The 25,778-nt window shown below is 39.1% G+C and overlaps 1 protein-coding gene across 2 annotated transcripts in view; it reads right to left on the bottom strand.

Annotated features, from left to right (window-relative positions):
• LOC126185034 (mucin-5AC-like) overlaps positions 1–25,778 on the bottom strand; it is a 190,803-nt gene that overhangs the window by 90,181 nt on the left and 74,844 nt on the right. For both annotated transcript variants that reach the window (XM_049927775.1, XM_049927774.1), the window contains exons 6-7: positions 13,485–14,232; positions 10,313–10,434 (exon numbers count right to left, since the gene is read on the bottom strand). In XM_049927775.1, the coding sequence (XP_049783732.1) occupies positions 10,313–10,434; positions 13,485–14,232 (870 nt within the window). The remainder of the gene's footprint in view (positions 1–10,312; positions 10,435–13,484; positions 14,233–25,778) is intronic.

The raw sequence follows: 25,778 nt of genomic DNA on the forward strand, positions 1-25,778 counted from the left end.
GGAGGTCATACTGTTTGAGGTAACTAATTAACTCAGGCTTCAAAATGTGTTCTGCAATTTACAGCAGATTGACGTCAATGATAACTTGTCACTTCTGTCACTATGTCACTGTAGGCCCCATTTCACGCCACTCACTGAGCATTATGCCCTCAATATCCAAAAACATTTTGGCCATATTATCCTCAACCAAAAGATACCCCTATCAGCTGTTACATCCCCCTTCCACAGAAATCGCACTATCCCCGACTGTTCTTTTTGGAAATTTTCCAAGCTTTCACAGCTACTGACTATAGCAAGAATATTTCATGTGGTAGACACTAATTGCAACTATGACTGTGTTGCCATGAAGTATCATACACGGACCAATTTGCTTAAAACAAGCAACAAGATTCAAGATTCATGGGGAATGGGAGATCCAAAGTGTAATACAATGTGACATGGCTGCCTTACAACACTAATGCTATGAATTATTGGATTCCACTGTCTGGTGAAGCTAGCTGTGGCAAATAAAATAACCGTAACTCTAAGTTTCTGAAAGAAACTGGAAGTTGCACTGTATTCTGAGCTTCACACACAGTACCCAACTGCCTGCATCCATTTCTCTCTTTTTTTTTAATTAAAAAAAAAAGAGAAGGCTCATCTGTGTGTTAAATAAACCTCTCATCACAAAATCATCAAGACAAAGAAAATATCTGCATTACTGACAATATTACACGAAATATAAATTTTTCAAAGTAGCAAAAGCTCTTCATTATCTGCTTGTTACCTTTTCTGCAGCATTGTTCCTTTGTAAATAAAGTTGCATTTTACTTCCATCATTTAAGACACTCATACCCAATACTATCCTATTGTGCAACTCTATATAATTATTTTCATGTAATCTGCAGGACATGAAAAGAAATATCCAACAAAAGTTTATACAGGATGCTTATAATTAAAGTGAAGCTGTACTCTCTTAGACTTTCCTGGCAATTCATTGTCACCTTGTTGAGATAAGATGTTCTGCCCATGGTCCTCATCTTCCCAACACAATATTTTGATGCCGTAACTCAACATGGTTTAGACTAAAGTCTGTTATCAGTAATCAAAATGTCCTTGGTCCCGGGCTCAAAACCCACCACTACTTAAATTTTGATTCATAATCATGCCAACAGCCTTGTCAAAGAGGGTAGAGGAGTGGACAGAGGTTCAGGGCGTTCTCTTAACCTTGGGGTGAGAAACTGCCCCTAAAGGCGGAAGAATCAGCAATGATCAACAGTGTCAGGATGCAGAAGGCAATGGAAACCACTACATTAAAGACACGCAACATATATCCACAGGACATGTGGCCTGTAACTGAAAAAGTATCATGATGATTTCTCTGATCTCCGGGAGGGAAATGCTGAAGGGGAGGTTACCATGAGAAAAAAATTGAACAACCAATGAAAAGATAATGTTCTATGAGTTGCGGTATGGAATGTCAAAAGCTTGAATGTGGTAGGGAAGCTAGAAAATTTGAAAAGGAAAATGCGAAGGCTCAATATAGATGTAGTTGGGGTCAGTGAAGTGAAACTGAAAGAAGACAAGGATTTTTGATTAGATGAATATAGGGTAAGCAGCAGAAAATGGTACAACAGGAGTAGGATCATTATGAATGGGAAGGTAGGACAGAGTGTGTGTTACTGTAAACAGTTCAGTGAGAGGGTTGTTCTTATCAGAATCGATAGCAAACCAACACCGACAACGATAGTTCAGGTACACATGTCGACGTCGCAAGCTGAAGATGGAGATAGAGAAAGTATATGGGGATAATGAAAGGGTAATGCAGTACACAAAGGGAGACGAAAATCTAACAGTCATGGGGGACTGGAATGCAGTTGTATGGAAAGGAGTAGCAGGAAAGGTTACAGGAGAATATGGCTTGGGACAACGAAAGAGAGAGGAGAAAGACTAACCGAGTTCTGTAATAAATTTCAGCTAGTAATAGTGAATACTCTGTTCAAGAATCACAAGTGGAGGAGGTATACTTGGAAAAGGCCAGGTGATACGGGAAAATTTCAGTTAGATTACATCATAGACAGTTTCCGAAATCAGATAATGGACTGTAAGCTGTACCCAGGAGCAAATATAGAGTCAAATCACAAAGCAGTAGTGACAAAAAGTAGGTTGAAGTTGAAGAGACTAGTCAGGAAAAATCAAAACACAAAAAAGTGGGATATGGACGTACTAAGGAATAACAAGACATGCTTTAAGTTCTCTAAGGATACTGATACAGCAATAAGGAATAGCTCAGTAGGCAGTACAGTTGCAGAAGAATGGACATCTCTAAAAAGGGCAGTCACAGAAGCTGGAACGATAACATAGGTACAAAGAAGCTAACTGTGAAGAAACCATGGGTAACAGAAGAAATACTTCTGTTGATCGATGAAAGAAGGAAGTACAAAAATGTTCAGGTAAATTCAGCAATACAGAAAGACAAGTCGCTGAGGAATGAAACAAACAGCAAGTGCAGGGAAGTTAAGACAAAATGACATGAAAAATGCGAAGAAATCAAAAAATAAATGATTGTGGGAAGGACTGATTCAGCGTATAGGAAAGTTGAAATAGCTTTCAATGAAATTAAAATCAAGGGTGGTAACATTAAGAGTGCAACATGAATTACACTGTTAAATGCAGAAGAGAGAGAGTAGATAGGTGGAAAAAGTACATTGAAGGCCTCTATGAAGGGGAAGATTCGCCTGAAGTGACAGAAGAAGAAATAGGAGTCTACTTAAGCGAAATAGGGGATCCCGTATTACAGTCAGAATTTAAGAGAGCTTTGGAGGAATTAAGATCAAGTAAGGCAGAAAGGATGGATAACATTCCATCAGCATTTTCAAATCATTGGGGAAGTGGCAACAAAACGACTACTCACGTTAGTGTGTAGAATGCATGAGTCTGGTGACATACCATCCAACTTTCGGAAAAATTTCATCCACACTAATCCGAAGACTGCAAGAGCCGACTAGTGCAAGAATTACCGCACAATCAGCTTGACAACTCACGCATCCAAATTGCTGACAAGAATAATATACAGAAGAATGAAAGAGAAAATTGAGGATATGTTAGATAACCATAATTTTGGCTAGAGGAAAGGTAAAGGCACCACAGAGGCAATTCTGACATCGTGGTTGATAATGGAAGCAAGACTACACAAAAATCAAGACACGTTCGTAGGATTTGTCGACTTGGAAAATGCGTTCGACAATGTAAAATGGTGCAAGATGTTCAAAATTCTGAGAAAAACAGGGGTAAGCCACAGGAAGAGGGAGGTAATATACAATGTGTACAAGAGTCAAACGCAGATAATGAGAGAGGATGACCAAGAACGAAGTGCTTGGATTAAAAACGGCACTATCAGGGTTGTAGTCTTTCGCCTCTACTGTTCAATCTGTATATACAAGACGCAATGATGGAAATAAAAGAAAGGTTCAAAAGTGGAACTAAAATTCCAGGTGAAAGGATATCAATGATACGATCTGCTGATGACATTGCTAACCTCACAAAGTGAACAAGAATTACATGAGCAGCTGAATGAAGTGAACAATCTAACAAGAACAGAATGTGGACAGAGTAATTCGAAGGAAGATGAAAGCAATGAGAAGTAGCAGAAATGAGAACAGTGAGAAACATCAGAATTAATGGTCATGAAGTAGATGAAGTTACGGAATTCTAAGACCCATGTAGCAAAATAACCAATGATGGGAGAAGCAAAGAGGACGTCAAAAGCAGACTAGCACTGGCAAAAAGGGCATTCCTGGCCAAGAGAAGTCTACTAGTATCAAACATAGGCCTCAATTTGAGGAAGAAATTTCTGAGAATGTACATTTGAAGCACAGCATTGCAAGGTAGTGAAATATGGACTGTAGGAAAACCAGAACAGAAGAGAATCGAAGCATTTGAGATGTGGTGGTACAGACAAATGCTGAAAATTAGGTGGACTGGTAAGGTAAGGAATGAGGTGGTTCTACACAGAATCGGAGAGGAAAACAATATGTGGAAAACACTAGCAAGGAGAATGGATAGGGTGACAGAACATCTGTTAAGACATCTGGGAGTGACTTCCATGGTACTAGAGTGAGCTGTAGAGGAAGACAGACTGGAATACATCCAGCAAATAATTGAGGACATAGGTTGCAAGTGCTGCTCTTAAATTGAAAAAAATACGAATAAAAAAAAATAAAACCTCAACGTCTTCCATCAGGTGTTCCCAGAGACAGACTGCCTTGCTGACTGGGTCCCGTATTTATGCTTGGGAGGTGCCACGAGTTCCATCTGCCGGCTCTTCTGGAACAGATGTTCCTGCTTCAACCTGCGCCCGCGAGGTACACTTACACACCACTGCAGGTATTCCTCACTCTGTCCATGCCTGCTGTAACAGTCTCCCACGGCGGTGGCCATGTCATGGTGCTCTGTAATCAGTTCGGGCCCTCGAGGCACATTCTCTGCTGTCTTGCACCACTGTAGTTGTTCCCTGTGCTGTCTGCACCCCCTGTGGCTTTAGCTCGCGGCAGCATCCATCTACTGGTGTTCTGTATTTGGTCCATGCCCACGAGCTGCACTTCTGGGCTGCTCCAGGTGTTCTGTGTTCTGTATTCGGTCCATGACCATGACACACGCTGCTCTAGGTGTCCCCTATTTGCTCCACAGCCACTGCAAATGTCTCCCATAGTGGCAGCCACACCTGGCATACTGTATTTGGTCCACAGTTGAGAGGTGTGCTCCCTGCGGACATGCGATTCTGGAGGCATTCATTATGCTGTCTGTGCTCGTTGCGGCTGTCTCTTGTGGTAGTATTAGTCTCCTGATGTTCCATACTCGATCTGTGCATGCAAGGCGGACTCCCTGCAATTTTGTGCTGCCGCTGGAGTCCCTGCAGCAGCCTCTTATGGCGGAGAATGTTGCCCAGTGTTCCAGATTAGGTCTGCTCCCATGAGGCATGGTCTCCGAGATCTCATGTTTCATATCTCGCCCACGCCAATTGTGTCTATTATTTGTAGTGGTAGCTACCATCTAGTGCTCCATATGTGATCTGAACCTGCCATTCATTCATGCCTGCCATTGTCCAAGGGTCATTACTGGAAATGGGAACTTTTTTCTGGTGTTCCCATATCAGTTCAAACCCCAGATTCCACGCTCTGCTGAGCTGGCACCTTGCTTCCTGATTGATTAGGTTTACTGCTATCTAGATTTAAACTGATTCAGTAATGACACTGTCCCAGAATCTAGGGGTTTGGGCCAGGTCCTGGTATAACCATAATCTATGGTGTGTTAGTGCTCCAGGCAGTGTTCTGCTATTGCTGATTTTGTGACCTGACCTAGCCTAGTATGTCTTTGGCATTTCTTAAATCTTATGTCCACTGTTGTTGGCATTTGACCAATCATAAGACACACTGTTTTCACAAGGTATTTAATAAACACCTGGTGTTCTTATCCCCAGATCACCCTTGACCATTCCACAAAGAGCACTGATTTTGTTGGGTGAATAGAACACACTTTTGATTTTGTGTTTCCTCAGGATTCTTCTGGTCTTTGAACAGATAGGCCCTGCATATGGTATAAAAGCTACCTTCCTGGTCTCTTCTTCTTGTTGCCCTTCTGGTGTATCAAGTTGTGTGGTGGTATGCACGCTTTGCAAATGTCCCTGATTGAATATCCATTGTCAGCGAAAACTCACTGAAAGTGTTCTATTTCCGTTGCCAAGCTGTAAGTGTTGGAAACTGTCTTGGCTTGGTGTACAAGTGTTCTAAGAATCCTGCTCTTCTGTGCTGGGTGGTGGTAGTCGTCAGCATGTAGATTTAAGTCAGTGTGTGTTGGCTTTTGATACACACTGTGGCCCTAGGTGCCATCTGCGATCCTGTTCACCTGGACATCCACCAATGGAACCTTGCCACCTTGCTCTGGTTCCACGGTAAACCTTATTTTTGGATGTTTTGAGTTCAGATGGTCCAAACACTTATCCTGTGTTTCCTAGCTGTAAGGCCACATGAGGAACATGTCATCTACAGATCTGAAGAAACACATTGGCAGGTACGTGGAAGTGATAAGGGCTTCATCCTTGAAGTTCTCCATAAACATACTGGTCACTACCAGAGAGAAGGGTGTACCAATCACCACAGCTTCAGTCTCCTCATATAGCTGGCCTTTACATACGAAGGAAGTGGGTGTTAAAATTTGCTTCAAGAGATTTAGCAAAGCTCCGACAAATCTCTTGTTGATCAAATCGAGTGTACCCTGAAGTGATACAGTGGTGAACGGGGGACACCACGTCAAAACTGACCATGATGTCTGCATCCGAGATAAGTAAGTTTCTGAGACATTCCACAAAATCTGATGAGTTGCAGATGTGACTGATGTACTTTTCCACATATGACACTAACATCTTCTTAAGGTAAGTAGCTGTCAGGTAGGTGGCTGCACCAATATTATTCATGATGGGACATAGTTGCACATCACCTTTGTGGATTTTTGGTAACCCACATAGTCTGGGTGGTACTGGTGTCTTGGATGTCAGTTGCTTCTCAACCTTCTCAGGCAGACCTGCTTCCTTAAAGAGAGTGTTAGTTTTTCTGTTCGCACTATCAGTGGAATCATATTCTAATGGATGATAAGCAGGGTCCTCTAGAAACTGACAAATCTTCAGGTAGTAGATGGTCTTCCGCATTATGACCAAAGAGTGCCCTTTGTCTGTGGCAACATCATCATGCAGCCCAAAAACTGGTGAAACTTGAAAGCATGAAAAACAGAGTGCAGCAACACGTGACATCTGCTAAGTGGTAAATTTGAGGGATCAGACATTGGATGAAGTCACACTAAGGGTACTCAGAAGGCACCTTAACTTTGCAGTAACTCACAGAAGCCTACTGGTAGCCGGCTTCATCACCTCTGTGAAGCAAGTAGGCAAAGCACTACCTTTGAGTCTGGCACAGAGATTGAGAGACAGACATGCAGAGTATTAACTGGAGCCAGGCCTCCCAAATGAACATATCAAGAGATAAGAGGATAGCTCTCAAGAGGTTGGGGGATGACAACATCAGAGTGGTGTTACCAGCAGACAAAGGGAACTCTTTGGTCATAATGCAGAAGACCAAATACTACCTGAAGATTCAACTTCTGTTGGACCCTGCTGATCATCCACTAGAATATGACTCCACTAATAGGGTGAAAATGAAAACAATGACGATGACACTCTTTATAGAAACAGGCTTGCCTGAGAAGGTTGTGAAGCAACTGACACCCAAGGTACTAATACCCCCCAGACTATATGGGTTACCCAAAATTCACAAAGATGTATAGCTACGTCCCATCATGAATAATATTGGTGCAGCCACCTACCCAACAGCTACTTACCTGAAGATGATATTAGCAACATATGTGGGAAAGTGCAATCAATCACATCTGCACCTCATCATTAAACTTTGTGGAACATCTCAGAAACTTATGTATCTCGGATGCAGGCGTCACGGGCAGTTTTGCCGTGGTGTCCCTGTTCACAAGGTCACTCCCGGGTACACTCGATCTGATCGGTGAGAGATTTGCTGCTTTGCTAGATCTCTTGAAGCAGATTTTAACACCCTCTTACTTCGTATGCGAAGGCCAACTGTATGAGCAGACTTAAGTTTTTGTGATGGGTAGCCCCTTGTCTCTGGTAGTGGCCAGTCTGTTTATGGAGAAGTTCAAAGATGAGGCCCTTACAGTTTCCACCAACCTGCCAATGTGTTTCTTCAGATACGTAGATGGCATATTCCTTATTTGGCCTTACAGCCAGGAAAAAAAGGACAAGTTCTTGGACCACATGAACTCACAACATCCCAACAAAGTTCACCATGGAGCTAGAGAATGATGGTCAGTTTCTGTTGCTGGATGTCCTGGTGAAGATGAAGGCAGATGGAATCTTGGGCCACAGTGTGTATCACACACACACACACACACACACACACACACACACACACACACACACACAGAGACACCCCATCAGCTACCATCATCCAGCACACAACACCAGGGTCCTTAGAACACTTTTACACCAAGCCAAGATGGTATCCAACTCTGATAGCTTGATAACAGAATTAGAACATCTTCAGCGAGTTTTCACTGACAACGGATATTCAACTAGGGCCATCCACAAAGCATTACATTTCACCACACAACTTGATACGCCAGAAGAGGAATAAGAAGAGATCAGAACGGTAGCTTTTCTACCTTATGCAGGACCTAGCTCTTCCAAGATAGATCCTGAGGAAACCCAAAAGTGTCTTCTATCTGCCCAACACAATCTTGGTTCTTCATGTCAAGGATGATCTGAAGTTCAGAAAGCCTGGTATTTAACAGATGCCTTGTGAATACGATATGTCTTATGCCGGTCATACATCAACAACAGTGGACATAAGATGTAAGGAACATCAGAGACATCTTAGGCTAGGACAGGCCACAAAATCAGCAACAGCAGAACACTGCCTGGAACACTAATACACCACGGATTATGATAATACCAGGATCCTAACCCAAGCCCCCAGTGTCATCAATGAACCAATTGTAATCAAGATGGCAGTAAACCTAATCAATCGGGAAGCATGATACAAACTCAGCATAGCATGAAATCCAACATTCTAACTGCTACAGAAACACGAGAAAAAAGTTTCCATTTCCAGTAATGAATCTCTGACAACTGCAGGTGTATATGACAGGTCCAGATCACATACGGAGCACTTGGTTGTGGCCATTGCTGCAAGAGATGGTCACAACTCACGCAGAAGAGATATAGAATATCATCAACAACCTGAGACCTCAGGGAGCACACCTCATACGAGCAGACCTAATACAGAACACCGGACAGCAGTCTCCGCCACAAGAGGCTCCTGTAGCCAGCACACACGTTATACAGAACTGTGGCAGCAGCACGAAATTACAAGGAGCAAGCCCCATGGGAGCAGACCGAATACAGAACACCATGGCAGGGCCACCATGCAGGAGACTGCCATAGTGGAAACGGAGGGAATGAAAAACACCTGCAGCAGTGTGGAAGCGTGCTTCGTGTGCAGGGACCAAAGAGAACACCCGATCCAGAGTGGATGCCAGATGGAACTTCAGGCACCACCCACATATAAACATTGGACCCATTTAGCCAGGCAGTTAGTCTCGGGGAATACCTGATGAAGATGTCAAGTTAATGCCATCAAAATATTGTTCTGTGAAGACACGTACCATTGGCACACCACCAAACCTCAATGAGATGCTGAAATATTTAAGTTGGCCAAGGAAGGAGCTGTACTTAATCCTGCAGATCAGATTGCTCTCAATATGCAATAGTCAAAACTGTATGCTGTGATGTCATTTCACGTTGTAACACATCGCAGTACTCCACTGTTCTATCAACTTGAGTTATTGCAGAATTGGGTAACATACATTCTGCCATCATAATAAAACAGGTTGAACAAAGACTATTACAACAACACTACCTCTTGCCATTAGCTCAGCAGTACAGTGCTCACATACCCATTGCAGCCCAAGGCACTGGCGGTTTTTAGACAACTGAAGTTGGTGAAATACCATGTGTGAAACATGCCCAGTCCACAGCAAACAGCATCCAACCACAGACTCAGGCAAAATCACAACCACTGTAGTGCTCGAACATCAAATAAACACTTGACGATGCTGTCCCCGCTGTAATGGTGACAACGGAGCAGTTATCAAATGCTGAGGCCTGGTACCTGCTTGTCACTACATGTGATGGATGCTCTTCTATCAAATAATTTCACAAATGTATCAATGCTGTGGCAAATATCCCTGTCCAAAATGAAATGTCACAGTATGAATTCATCCGCCCCCCTCCCTCCCCCAACAAAAATCATTCTGCACAACACAAAATGACTCATATGATGAATTGCACCCTCTGACGTAGATTAACTATTGCCTCCGTGTTTCCACTTCATTTGATGCCTCTTAACTTATGTAATACTAATCTTCTCAGTCACACAAGACAGGGTATTACTGGGCTTAGGTGTGAGCAGTTCCTGTGCCAGTTTAACCACTGTTTTGCCAACAGACTATTGTACACATCCTCCCAGTATGTATTCAGTTGGGCCATTAATTTTGAGTGTTCCAATTTTCACTGCCTTACAGCATATTTGACAGTAATTTCATTTTGGGCATATTTTGTAACAATTATTTTGACTGTAATATATGAAATAATATTTGTCTTACTTTTCTAGCACAACAGTAATACACACCATTTACCTACGGCACAGCACTCTTTACTTCAATATAAAGCAACAAAATGGAGGTAAAAACTTACCTGAGGGCTGAGGACTGGTATTTTTTGAAATGTAACAGGTCCAGCAGTCAGGTAGGCTATAGAGTTAGCTGGTACGTGGATAGCACTACTCGATGCTGCTATTCTTACATTCTGTGTTACACCTAAAAATAAGTTATATATATAAAAGTGTATTCTTTTCAACAAAGGCATCTATCATTGTCTATAAACCCAAGCGCTGCAGTAGCAGCAGTATTGCTTCATTGCTAATAAAACAAAATTCTCATTAACAGCAAAAGACAGATTAATTTCAGTTTTAAACATTTCTCTGACACTTAACTGCAAATTATGTCTGGTTTCTAAATATACAAAGAGTGTCACGAAAGTTTTGACAATAGTCTGAGAAAATGAAGGAAGAAATAATTACAAACAAAATACTTCCACTGGGTTTCAAAGTAATCATCGTTATCTACAACACAGTTCTGGCATCAGTTTCAAAGCTTTTGGAAACTGTAAGCAAACGCTTCTTGTGGAATCACTCAAAGCACTGTGGTCACGCCTTGTGGGATATCTGCATATTTATAGGAGCCGAGACCTGGTGCTACCAATAGAATCTGGAGACCAAGTAACAGTCACCAAAAAGGTGTTCATTGACTTACCTATCTTCTTTGGATGGATAACACCCTGGCTATTGAAAAACGTGATGAACATTGTCTTCATCCTGGATTTTGTCAGTCAACTTTTTCTGAGAGACAAAGAAGGCTAACCCCATGCAACTGACTGTCACTTGGTCTACCGATCATATTGGTAGCACCAGATCTTGTCTCCTATTTCGCTGCGGATATCCAACAATACATGACCAAAGAGTTGAGCGATTCTACAAAAAGCTCTTGCTGACAGTTTCAAACAGCTTTACAACTGCAGGGGTTCAACAATATCCTGGCAAAAAAGGCCTTGTCCTCCTCATGAGCCATAATTACATAAACATGTACGTTTGAAGATAAATATTTAGGAGATTTGCATGTCCATACTAGTGCACAGGATAAATGATGATTCTAAATCGAGGTTCAAAAATGTTGAAGAATGGAAAAGGCATGTAAAATTTGGGATTCTGAACGACAAAAGAAATGGAAGAAGTGAAAAAATGTCTGCCAAAGAAGAGGGCTGTTTCCCTTTTAGAAGAAAAATACACCACTATCAGGATTAGAAGAAATAGATTTTCCTTTTTTGGCTAAACACAATTCAAAACACAATTTCCAAAATATATAGTAAACAAAGGATGTAGATGAACACGAAATGGGAGATAAGATACTGCGTGAAGAGTTTGACAGAGCACTGAAAGACCTGAGTCGAAACAAGGCCCCGGGAGTAGACAACATTCCATTTGAACTACTGATGGCCTCGGGAGAGCCAGTCATGACAAAACTCTACCATCTGGTGAGCACGATGTATGAGACAGGCGAAATACCCTCAGACTTCAAGAAGAATATAATAATTCCAATCCCAAAGAAAGCAGGTGTTGACAGATGTGAAAATTACCGAACTATCAGTTTAATAAGTCACAGCTGCAAAATACTAACGCGAATTCTTTACAGACAAATGGAAAAACTGGTAGAAGCCAACCTCGGGGAAGATCAGTTTGGATTCCGTAGAAATGTTGGAACACGTGAGGCAATACTGACCTTACGACTTATCTTAGAAGAAAGATTAAGGAAAGGCAAACCTATGTTTCTAGCATTTATAGACTTAGAGAAAGCTTTTGACAATGTTAACTGGAATACTCTCTTTCAAATTCTGAAGGTGGCAGGGGTAAAATACAAGGAGCAAAAGGCTATTTACAGTTTGTACAGAAACCAGATGGCAGTTGTAAGAGTCGAGGGGCATGAAAGGGAAGCAGTGGTTGGGAAAGGAGTAAGACAGGGTTGTAGCCTCTCCCCGATGTTATTCAATCTGTATATTGAGCAAGCAGTAAAGGAAACAAAAGAAAAATTCGGAGTAGGTATTAAAATTCATGGAGAAGAAATAAAAACTTTGAGGTTCGCCGATGACATTGTAATTCTGTCAGAGACAGCAAAGGACTTGGAAGAGCAGTTGAACGGAAAGGATAGTGTCTTGAAAGGAGGATATAAGATGAACATCAACAAAAGCAAAACGAGGATAATGGAATGTAGTCGAATTAAGTCGGGTGATGCTGAGGGAATTAGATTAGGAAATGAGACACTTAAAGTAGTAAAGGAGTTTTGCTATTTAGGGAGTAAAATAACGAATGATGGTCGAAGTAGAGAGGATATAAAATGTAGACTGGCAATGGCAAGGAAAGCGTTTCTCAAGAAGAGGAATTTGTTAACATCAAGTATAGATTTAAGTGTCAGGAAGTCGTTTCTGGAAGTATTTGTATGGAGTGTAGCCATGTATGGAAGTGAAACATGGACGATAACTAGTTTGGACAAGAAGAGAATAGAAGCTTTCGAAATGTGGTGCTACAGAAGAATGCTGAAGATAAGGTGGGTAGATCACGTAACTAATGAGGAGGTATTGAATAGGATTGGGGAGAAGAGAAGTTTGTTGCACAACTTGACTAGAAGAAGGGTTCGGTTGGTAGGACATGTTTTGAGGCATCAAGGGATCACAAATTTAGCATTGGAGGGCAGTGTGGAGGGTAAAAATCGTAGAGGGAGACCAAGAGATGAATACACTAAGCAGATTCAGAAGGATGTAGGTTGCAGTAGATACTGGGAGATGATGAAGCTTGCACAGGATAGAGTAGCATGGAGAGCTGCATCAAACCAGTCTCAGGACTGAAGACCACAACAACAACATAGTAAACAAAGAAATAATGATCAACAACTTTCATACTGCAAAAGGGTAACTTCTAATGCACTTTAGAGGAATTCAACTCATTTATTTACTATAGGGAAAAACTTCAAATAGCATCACAGGTTAATACCATGAACGGGGTATTACTGGGCTTAGGTGTGAGCAGTTCCTGTGCCAGTTTAATCACTGTTTTGCCAACAGACTATTGTACGCATCCTCCCACAGTTGAAGTACACATTTTAAAATCAGAGTAGTGGTATCAAAGTAACTACAAAATTAGTTAACCATCTGCCATAAAGATTTTTGTTTTTTACACTGCAAGAAAAGTAAAATCTTATTTATAAAATGAAATTCTAACCTTTACAACAATTTATTATCTACTAAGAAGAAAATTTACCTTTTACAGATGATGCTTTCACTACATCAGGCAACGAAGCAACTGCCATAATAGGTTTCGGGTGTTCAGCACTGGTTGTTTGTGAGCTGAATACAGAATTTGAGTTTACAACTTCCGGTTGACTGCAGTTTGCGGTAATTCCACTAGGAAGTGAAACCTTTATGAGAGGAGTAGTTAAAGCAAATGTTGGAGTACCAGCAGGTTTCTTTCCCAACAAACTGGTCATAACTTCAACGGCATTTACAGTTGTATTTTTTCTTTTCCTCTTAGCTTCAGCACTAGATTTATATGTCTCTGTAGGCCTCTTCAGACTTGCACTAAGAATATTTGGCATATGAAACTGACCAGTCTTCACAAGTGATGGTTTTGAGTTACCCACAGTCTTTGCACTAGTCGTAACACATTTGGCAAAAATGTTTTTAAAGCTATTAGCACTATTCTGAGTACCAGAATTCTGGTTCTTACGTGTTATGTTGGGAAGAATTGGCACGTGATTCTTTGCTGAGTTTATTAGAAGTGTGTTTGCACCTAACAAACTAGGTTTGGTGCTAATGTTTGTGAGGACAGATTTCATCGTAGATGCTGCATGATTTGTAGCATTGTTCAGCTGAATGCTGTATATCTCACTGGTCATTGGTACTCTGACAACTCCTTCTGTTAATGCAGTCTGCAGGCCATTTCTTGATTGATCTGGACGTCGGCTTGAAAACTTCACAACACCCTGCTTTCGACAGGTAAGCGAAACCACCTGAAAAATCAAGAAAGCACAAACGTGTATTCACTCTCAGTGTTTTTAATATTCATACATAAAATACATGCTCAATGGGAGAAATAAAGACAGATTTAAATGTATCACTGCTGCTAGAGTGACTGAAGTATCATTTTATAAAAGTTGGTGAAGCAGCCCATAACCTAATCCCTGTGCGTGCGTGCGTGCGGGTGTGTGTGTGTGTGTGTGTGTGTGTGTGTGTGTGTGCGTGCGGGTGTGTGTGTGTGTGTGTGTGTGTGTGTGTGTGTGTGTGTGTGTGTGCGTGTGTGCGGGTGTGTGTGTGTGTGTGTGTGTGTGTGTGTGTGTGTGTATGTGTGTGTATGTGTGTGTGTGCGTGCGGGTGTGTGTGTGTGTGTGTGTGTGCGTGCGGGTGTGTGTGTGTGCGCGTGTGTGTGTGGTTTTCTACGTAACTGCTGAGGCAGAGTACCTGATAACCTCGAAAAGATAACTACAGTGCCAGAGGCGCAAAATAACACATATTCAAACACAACACACTTGACAACGAGAAAAAATTCCCGAAACACATCATGCTAAGCATCAAAAAATACGTAAGTAGAGCAGTTTTTCATTATTTAAATAGAGATGACAGCAGGCTTCAGGCTTCAGACAGCTATCAGTTCCAGTTACATCAGCAATTTTTATTAGATAACTAGCTATACACCATGAACTTTGTTCCCCCTCTGAAAATCTTTATATGTTATAGCTGACCCGAAAAACGTAGTTTTGTCATATAAATTATCTCTAGTCTATAAGAATAATGTATACATGTAACACAATAGCCGTTGTTGCCAGGAGTTCGTGACACAAACAATAATAATGGCTGAAAACTGTGTAGGGAGTGAGAAAAGGCTTAGAGGGAAGTCCGGCAATATCAGAAACTATTAGTTATAGTGTTTCTATGGTAGACTGTGCGGATTTAACAATTGCAGCCGATACACGGCTTGTCCGTGAGCATACAACCATTGTGGCAATTTCGTGTCGAAACGTGTTCGCCAGCATTATGGATAAGGCCAAGCGCACACGCGTAGATTTTTATCATACTTAAAAATATTGTATGATTAAATTCTTTTAGAGGAACAAAGGAGAGCATAGGAACTTCTTTGTTCCACTAAAACAATTTGATCGTACGATCAATACTTGTGCGCTAGGCCTAAATGTCGGTTTGGCGAATGACGCGTGCTACCTAGTTAAACTTCTTGGTCTAGTTAAGTCGATTCAAAGAGGGATATTTGAGCTGTTGCTTTTGATACATTTTCTTCAATTACCTATCTAACGAATAGTGAAAGACTATCACTGGTAGAAACCTGGCGGGGTAACTAATGAAGTGACAACTGATCAGTTATCGACCGGGGTTGAAAATTATCGAATTACTAAAATCGCTATTAAAAAATAGGGGTTGGTGGTAGAAGGGTGAAAATTTAGGGTTGTGTGTATTTTTTAATGCCACATCATAGAAAATAAAAATAAAATGTTCTGTCAAAAAATAAGAAAAAAATTTTGGGGGTGGACCAACCTTATAACTTAGGGGTATGAAAAATAGATTACGACCGATTCTCTGACATACCAAATACACACGTAAAATTTCATCAGAATTGACAGAGCTGTTTCGGAGGAGTAGGGCAACTAACACTGTGACATATATATATAAAGGATAAACCTTCATTAGATTAATAAGTCCCTGACAAGTCTTTGATGCCTGTTATGTACATGTATCATAAATAAAGTGCAAGGTGGTATCCTACACGTAACTTTTACAGCTTAAAACATTACTTCCCACTTTTTACATTTTCCTGTGTTTTACACAATTTTTTCGAAGTCCCTTGAAAAGTGTACAAGAGGGGTTTCACTGCATTTGTAATTATTTTCAAAAGTAAAATAAACTGGACTGTAGTGATAAACTTTCTGAGAACCCTTGGCACTGTGCAGGCTACTCAGCCAAGATATCAAAGGGGTTTTACAGCTCGTTCTCAAAGGACGGTACTGTATATTGTCATGGGCGCAAACTTAGCCCCCATATTTTTCTGATGAAATATTTCATGTACAACAGCACCAATCTTCCTTCAAGCAAATAAATATGTCAAACAAACTGTGGATTGCGAGAGGTGGTCTTTGCCATCATAATGTATTCCTAGTGCACTGATTTCTCCACCTGTCATCTGGATATAAGAGACATTATGTTCCAGCATAGTCAATGTTTTCTGTGGAGAATATTTAAGCGAAAGCCTTTTCAGTACTTTGTCCCAGTGGATGGATGTTAGAAGTGTGTTGTAGAAAATCATGACTACTGTGAGTGCCAGTAAAGGTATTTTGTTTGTTACTCTTTGTTTCCTCTATTTTCTGAGACCATTCATTGAAATTTTCAGCCACCTCTTTTACATTTAAGCTAAACAAGCCATCTTATGGCATTCAGAAGGAGGTGCTTCAAGTAAAACCATTAAGCTTCAGTTCTCAAATCGTGTGCAGGAAATGTTATTAAACCTCTGTATGATCTATAATTTCTGCAAGTTTTCCATTATAGACATTTCACAAACTGTACATGGGAGGAAATAGTATATTTCTTGGCCTTTCAAGAAACATGCCTGTCTACCAGCATCAGTGTGCCACCAATTTGAAATTAAATTATTACATGTCAGTGACCCCCTTCACTACACACAAATATCCATATACTTTTTAGACCTAAAAATACGCAACAAAAACAGTCACCACCAATTTGATATATGTAGAAAAACTACTACCCGACATCATAAACAAAAATTCTTGTCGCGCAAATCTGGATATTTCAAATCAATGATTAAAGTGATTCTGAAGTTACCTCTCGATAATAATGTGATAAAAATGGAATAAAAACAACAAAATTACTTCAACACCAAAACAGTACTCAGATTATATGAACAGCATACGAAACCAAAGACAGATAATACACACAAAGAAATAACATTAAAAGGGGAAGAAAAATAAATCGCAAATAAACCTACTGATCATGTCACAGCACCACACATGGGGCAAATATCAAATAAAATGGACAACCTGTTAAAGAAAACAAAAATGAAATTAACTTTTGTGTTCAAACAACAACTTGAAGGCCAAAATCTGACACCAAAAAATAATATCTCCACTTATTTAAATCCAGGTGTCTGCAAACTTTGCAACACTGCAATAATTTTTATACTGGGCAAACAGGTACTAGTTTCAGAATTAGATTTTAAGAACATACATGAAACAGTGACAGCAACCAACCCACATTTTACTTACATTTAAAAGAACAAAAACTGACAGAAGATACTGAAAATTTCAAAAAAGTTCTATACAAATAACCTAAGAGACATACAATGAACATTTTGGAGGAAATGTGAATTTACATTCATACAGAAAAATTCCCAGATGACATGCTTAATGAACATACAGATTTTAAACATAATAAATACCTGGAAAATTTTATTGACATTAGAAAAGAGAAGGGATGAATTATCACAAGAAACGATAGAATATTATTTACCTAAATTCAAAAAATATCTATCTTTGAAAATTAAATGTACTCACTGACTTTCCAACAAACATAATTTCAAACAGCCGCAGCTGTCAAAAATAATTTTATCGAGTTCACGCAAATGAAAGTAGAGAGAAATTATGTGAACATAATATAAATGGAAGACAACTGATACTTATCGAAGAAGCAATATGGACCATGTCATACCAGCTATGACCTAAATAAATGTACCATACATAGACTAACTAACTAACACAGATGTAAGGAACAATATTATACCATCTGCACAGGTATGCCTGATAATGACAAAATGCCAAAACGAGTTTGTCTTATGATTTTGTAATTACTATGAGAAAATAAATCAGCTGTGCAGCAGAAATCTCTACCAAAAATAAAATGTCATTCTTCGACCTCACACATGCTGTGGGACCACTAGAAAAGAAGTTATTGAATTTAACAGTGCTTTATTTCATCAGGACAGTGAACCAAGTTAAAATTGTAATTGCTCATAATGGAACAAATCTGTAATGAGTGTCCACGTCAAAAAATGCTGTCCCTGGAATAATGTGTGTGCAATTTTACATTTGCCCTGTGTGTGAGGATTCTGGACCAGTCTCAGGTGTTCAGAATGGTGGTGGCTCACAGATGGTGTGATATTTCAACAAACTGCCTTGTTGCCATCCACAGCCATTCCTGATGTGTGACTGACTTCCACAGGCACCATGTCCCCTGGCCACCAGTCACCAGATCTCAATATTGTTGAGTTTTTGTGGTCTCTTTTGGAGCAAAGGGTGTCCGATTACAATCCACCTCCATCAACCTTACCTGAACTTGCACGTAATTTGCAGGAAGAATTGTAGCAGATTTCCTTGCAAGCCATACAGGACCTGTGCCAGGGCATCCAGCAATGAGTCATTTTGAACTTAGAGGTACCTTCCAGGGTTTTCATGGCAAATATTTTTCAAGGTTACTTTTTTTTTACAAAATTTGACAGTAGAACGTTTTTTCAAAAGTATATATATTGGTAATTATTAGAATATCCATGATTAACAACATTTTTCATTAATAGTATAAATCAGAGATATGAATTAAAAGATTTATAAAATATATACTAAATTTTGATTTACAGACAGTAGAAAATATGAAATAGAAAATTACACATTCTGAATTGAAGGGAACAAACTTTAGAAATTTTTCCATAATATAAATGAATACACCATTTCTTTAAATTTTCTATCTCAGTTGAAACCTTTGAGGCTTCGCTTAACATATTTGCTCTTTTCCCTTCTAATTCTTTGATTTCAGCTTGATTTTGTTTGTTTAATAATCATTCCTTCTCCTATCTTTCACCTTCCTTCTCCTTAGTTTTAATATCATGTTTGTACGAAGAATGTGCAAAGTGAAAAGAGTGTATAAGACTTGTCAATGTTTAAAGTGTCAACCCCATAAGCATCCTGGACTGTGCCACATATGTATCTTTGAGCAATAAGGCTCTTTTCTGTCCGATTTGAAATTATAATTTTAGCATTTACAGAAAAGCCTCAGCAACAGAAGCATTTCGATGTGAGATTATTAAAACAATTTGCACAAAATCTCAACACTTTGGGCATGGCTTTGAAAGTAACTTTATTACATAAATCTAGAAATTATCAAGATAATTTTTGCTTCTCTTGTAAGATTTTATCTTCAATTCTTTTTCTCTCCAAATCTCCATCAATTCAAGTTTGCCACTGTCTACCTTTGAGCTCGACATTCTTCCGTTCAGTAACAAAATTTCAAGTCATGCTGTCAGTCTTCTTTGAGCTACTTCCTGGTTTAATGTAATTTCTGGATTGCAGCAGGAAATCCCACACATTAAGTTGTATTTCAGGGGTAGTAATCTTTCTCACAATTTCTCTAGTAACAATGATGTAATCCAATTCTTTACATCCTTTCTCACTGCATCAAAATATTCATAAGATTATGTACTTCATCATGTAGATGTGGAGCCATTGGAACACTGCTCTGACAATCAAGTAAAAGTTGTGCCAAGCAATGTGCTGTTGAACCGAACAATGTCAGTTTTGGAGCTAGCAATTTATTATTGACAGCATCAGAAACAATTCTGAAGCTCTATGATGGAGGAATAGTTTTTAATTTCTGTCTCTCAGTAAAATAAGTTCAAATATATTCAATAATTTCTACAGTTTTTTCAGCTGCACTGGCATTTTCGATCCCTCTTGTTCCACAAAATTATGTAGGAAAGGATGGTGATCTGGTTATCTCCATGCAGGCAAATCATGAAATAACAAAGTCCTCTAAAAAAGACGATGTCCCTATTAAGTTTATGGTGTGCTTGTTTTGAAAGTGCCATACAATACGTGCAAACTGTAGGTACTAATTTGAAGCAGTTTTAGACCATCAAAGGATTCTTTTAGTTCCTTGTTAAGGTCAAAAGTTTTCAATTCATTCTGGTCCATCCATCAATAACTACATACTTCCCCCCCCCCTCTCCCCCACCCCAGACTCAATGATCCTTTTAGACATTCTAGCAAATCATGTGCCCTTTTACATTTCTGAAAAAGGGATTCAAGATAACATGTCATTAATCATTTATAACAGACCCAAAATCATACACATAAATCCAACTGGCTCTATCTCGAAACAGTATTCATGTTTTTATCCAATCCAAGTACAATCATTTCACAACTGTCAACGAGATCAGGAATTCTATGTCACACATACAGTGTCAATCCTTATACAATGCTGTACAAAATGTTTGATTTTTGGCAACTGCATTTTCTTTGCAATCTGATTACCTACACACAACAAAGGGAATAACGCTATGCAGTCCGCTGAGCTCTGAATTGACAAATGACTCCTGATGGCATGAAAACATCACAAAATTTCAGCTCATGTAATGTCATCTGACAGTAAATAGGACTGCACCGCAGAATGTTTCATCGGATTGTTCTGTGACTTTGAATATATTGATTTGTTAAAATACAATAAATTTTACTTCACACTAAAAATTGATTATAATACAGTTTTCTCAAAATTGGGAAAAAATTTCCACTCCCCTCCTTAAAAACCTTTGTGCAAAAAGGTAGTTCCTTCCCATCCCTACTTTCATCCAAGTTTGGATCTAACATTTGCCATTGCATATTTTAAAAAAGAAACTGAAGTTTTGGGTACCTACTACTTGCATGATATACTTGTTTTTGACTCTTACAGCTAATCTCACACTTCCTGAAAACCACAATTATCTATATTACTAAACACCCAACAGTCAAAGCCAGTTCCAGTTGCACATTGCCAAACAGCTTCCATGGGCAACAAAATGTTTATTTTCAGTACTTCACAAAATTATTGACCGAATTTAAAAATTTAAAATGCTGTTGTAATCTACTCATTAAGACGTAGAATTTTACATTAAAGGTGTAACACAATAAGTCTTGAAGATAGAAAATGTGCACATGTTGAGGCAGCATAATTCATGGTGTGCAAACTACCAAGACTATATTCATCCCAGACTATATTCATCCAATATTTGAGAATGAGAGCACTTAGCAGCTTCCAATAAAATATTATTTCAAACCTTTTCTAATTTTTTTTCTCATTTATAGCACCACAAACTAATGAAAGAGAACCCATTTATTGCTTGGTAAATGTTCACTGTTTATACAGTAAAACTTCAGTATAATTCACAATGTTTACTGTATTTTACTGACTATAAGATGCTATGGACTATTAATTTTTAAACAATCTTTTTAAAAAATAACATTTTTACCATTTTTATTATTAGACTGCAAAGCCAGACTAAAAATACACTTGGTTTATAAACATCGAACTGACCTTTAAAATCCCTGAAAATCATCATCTGAACTTTCTTCTTCATCAGCGTTATCCTCTTCATACAAAAGATGGTCTTCACTGCCATCGAGGGTGTTACTTATGCCGCACTTCTTGAAACGTTTAACAAAAATTTCTCTCTCACTCAAGACCACATCTGTTTATCCACTGACACATTTGATTGTAGGTCATAACAAAGCTCCCTTCAGCGTGAATTCGTGTTGGGTTTCATCCATCACCCATTTGCTCCATTTTTCTCTCATACACACTATAAATGGTTTATTTATCAAGACATCATGAGGTTGCAATTGTTAAGTAAGTCCTCCTGGAATAAAAGCAAGCTCTATATTTCCCTGTCTCAATTTTTCTTTCTTCATTTCTGTCACAATATCTGGATTGTTGTACAACTCTCTGATCTCCTTACTATTTCTGATTCTCCAAAAACCCCTATCATTCACTGGCCCGTACATTTTCCCAAGTACCTTCCTTTCCCATCTCAGCAACAACTCATCATTTTGTGTCACAGTCCAGGTCTCCGAACCATACATCAACACAGGTCTAACTACTGTATGATATACAATCAGCTTCAGATTCCTACTAAGGCTCCTTTCTTTTAAGACTCTGACTCACGATATTTAAAGCTCTCACAGCATTCATATTCTTTTCCGTTCAAAGTCATGCTTCTTTCTACTTCACTATATCTTTTCCTAGATGTTAACATATACTTGGCCTTTGGCCGATTAGTGGTCAGCCCCATCTCCGCACAATATCTTTCTACTTTTTCAAGCTTTTCTTCCAGGTCCTGTTTCCTCCTGGATAACAAATCAATATCATCTGCATATGCAAGCTCCTGAGTCACTCTATTAACCCTGCTGTTCTGTTCACTTTTACTTGACATATATACTGTTCGGGTCAATATGACCCGACATATCAAAATGCTTTAGAAACATAAATTTTGGTACAGTTTTAGCTATCGACATTGTTGTTCTATTCCAGTACCTTGTTAGTAATAATAATAATAATAATAATAATAATAATAATGGTAATAATAATAATAATAACAATGCATACAACTTTATTGAGGGATATTTTTCATTTAAATATGCACATAAATTTGAAACAACAGACAGTTTCCATTACAGGCATTCAACTTAGAAAGCACTACAGTTTTTCCATACTTCTATTCTTATTGTTGACAGTTTAGACGTAAGTATTGACATTTTCTAACAACAGACAGTTGTCATTACAGATATTCATCTTAGAGCACACTACAGTACAGAACACACTACAGTTTTTTTATTACATTCCAACATAGAAAGCACTACAACTTTAGAATCCTCTCTTCTTACTGATTGTAGTTTAGGCACAAGTATTCACATAAATTTGAAACAACAGAATTTTCAATACAATCATCTTATAAAATACTACAGTTCTTTTCTTACTGCTTGCACTGTGGACACAAGTAGGTTACATGTTTCTTGCAAATATGTTTACTACATTTTCCACACACCATGTTTGTTTTATTGTCATTACTTGATGGACAGAACTTACAGCGTGCACGTTTTGTAGATTTTCTTGTTGTTACCGATTCTGACACACCACCCACATCATTCGGGTTTTGGATGCTTGTGACCATTCTCAAAGAATCTTCTGTTCTTGGGAAATGCGTTCTTGATGCAATATGTTCTTTTATCAGTGACTTTCCAAGTTCCTCCAAGAATATTCTCCTTCTAGTCAATTTGCTTGCATTCCAATTAGGGTCAACCGAAATCCACAAAACGTATGCATTATAAGCAGAAACATCAAGAATATTGTAGAAAACTATCATTGGCCACCTATTACTTTTTCGTTTGCATGTATATGTACCTAATAACTGATCAAGCGTGTCTACAGCACCTTTGGTTGAATTATAGTCCAAAATCATTTTTGGCTTCTTATCAGCCCTGTCACTGATTTCCGCATCATGGTGGAGAGTGCTCATAAGTACAACATTCTTGTGTCTCTTAGGAATATAATTAACCACAGTAGTGTCATTTGTGAAGTAAAATGAAGAGCTGTGTACCTCCTTGTTGGTCATTTTGTGTGGAAGCTCCGGCTTATTTTTCCGTATAGTTCCCAACATAGTCAATTTCCTTTTCAGAAGCAGCTGCCCCAAATTGTACGACGTAAAAAAGTTGTCACACGTGATATTCTGACCACGTAACTCAGAAGTGAGATCAGATACCACCCTCATTCCCTGATTTCTTTCTGGTGCCGCTCCACTCACCTTTCCTGTATAAATTTGGGCTTTCAGTACGTATGAAGTTTTGCTGTCACACATGGTCCATATTTTGATCCCATATTTTGCCGGTTTACTTGGGATATACTGCTTGAATGGACAGCGACCTCTAAATGCTACTAACTGCTCGTCAACAGTAACATTTTCTCCTGGATTATACAGTTGAGGAAGGACCTCTACCCACTTCTCCCAAATACTACGAATTGCGGCAAGTTTGTCAGTACGTCGTCTTTCCTCTCTAGTAGATTTCTTGTCAAATCGCAGGACACGTGATATCTTACAGAATGTTTCATGAGACATGGTTGCTCGAAATATGTTTCGCCCAGTATCTTTATCCCACAAACTTTTTGTAGACTCCCCATGAGATCGATATACACCCGCTAGGAGTAAGAGTCCTAAGTATGCATGGAAAACAGAACCATCAATATCTGTCCACTGTTCACCATAAACTCGCTGCCCTTCAATATTTGTCATCTCTATTATTTCATTTTGAAGCGCTGTGTGAAATACTGCTTCAAATGAACATTTTACATCAGATATTCTGCTGACTGCATACCTGGTAACTCCTGGGGTACTCTTGATGATGTTCGAAGCTGGTAGGCGACCATGTTGTGCTGGTGGATGCAACTGCCATTCTATATTCCCATTTTTAGAAAGAAAAGTCTCTACACTATTTTGTATGGGCTGTGGACTGTCGTAACTGTCATCGGAACACTCGCTTTCAGATGCATTGCTGATGTGATCTTCAAACTCAGAAAGTGATCCTTCATCTGGTGAGGCATTTACTATTTCTTCCAACTCACGATCATTCAATGGTCTCATCGCCATGGTGTCACAAGTCAAACTGGGCAGAAACAAAGCATTCCAATTATTGAGAACTGCCAATTATTATTTCCTGGGGAAAGCAACAAACAAGCCCATTGTTGTGAACGCATGGAGCTTTAGGTGATTGTTGAGAGTAAGTTGGAATGATGCAGTCACTATTCCCACACAACACAACAAAAATAATTTTCGCCATTTCCAGATTTTAGAAATAAATACGAGTTACACTAAACATATTTGTGTCGGGTCATTATGACCCGAACATTACATATGCAACTATTACAGTTGAAGCCCAAACTTCTTAAACTTTTTTAAAACCTTTTAAAACACATGCTGCTCATCCATTTTCAGACAAAGTCACAAAGTTTCATAAATATATATTGGTATTTACATAATGTAAAATAACGTTCATATTCGTTTCGGGTCATATAGACCCGAACAGAACAGCAGGGTTAAACAGTGTTCCCCAGGGTTGTTGCTTTGTGTCTTTCACATTACACTCTCAAAGGCGACATTAAACATAATAGTGGAGAGCACATCACCCTGCTGCAGTCCTTGGTTAACTTCAAATGCCTTTGATAAAGTACCCTCGATCTTTACTTTGCATACTGTTCTTCTTGAAGTCATTTGAACCAAACTTATCACTCTGTTAGGAACTCCTGCCTCTTGCATTGCATTCTAAAGTTGATCCCTTTTGATACTGTCATAAGCTTGTTTGAGGTCAATGAACAGCTGGTAGACATCGATGTTTTACTCATAACATTTTTCAAGGGTGTATCTGATAGTGAAAATCTTGTCTGTAGTTCATCTATTAGCTCTGAAACCACACTGGCAGTCTCCTAGATACTCTCCAACGTATGTTCTTAACCACCCAGCCATGATTTTTCCTAATACTTTATATACTATACAGAGTAGTGCAATTCCTCTATAATTCCCACAGTCAGCTTTGTCATGTTTCTTATGTATAGGGCAGAGTATTGCTGTACTCCACTATTTCGGCATATTTTCTTTCTGCCATATTTCCACTATAATCTCATGCAAAAACCTTACTAGTTTTTCTCCGCCATATTTTATCATTTCTGCTGTAATATTGTCTTCTCCCGGAGC

This window comes from Schistocerca cancellata, chromosome 4, assembly GCF_023864275.1.
Source record: "Schistocerca cancellata isolate TAMUIC-IGC-003103 chromosome 4, iqSchCanc2.1, whole genome shotgun sequence".
Lineage (NCBI taxonomy): Eukaryota > Metazoa > Arthropoda > Insecta > Orthoptera > Acrididae > Schistocerca > Schistocerca cancellata.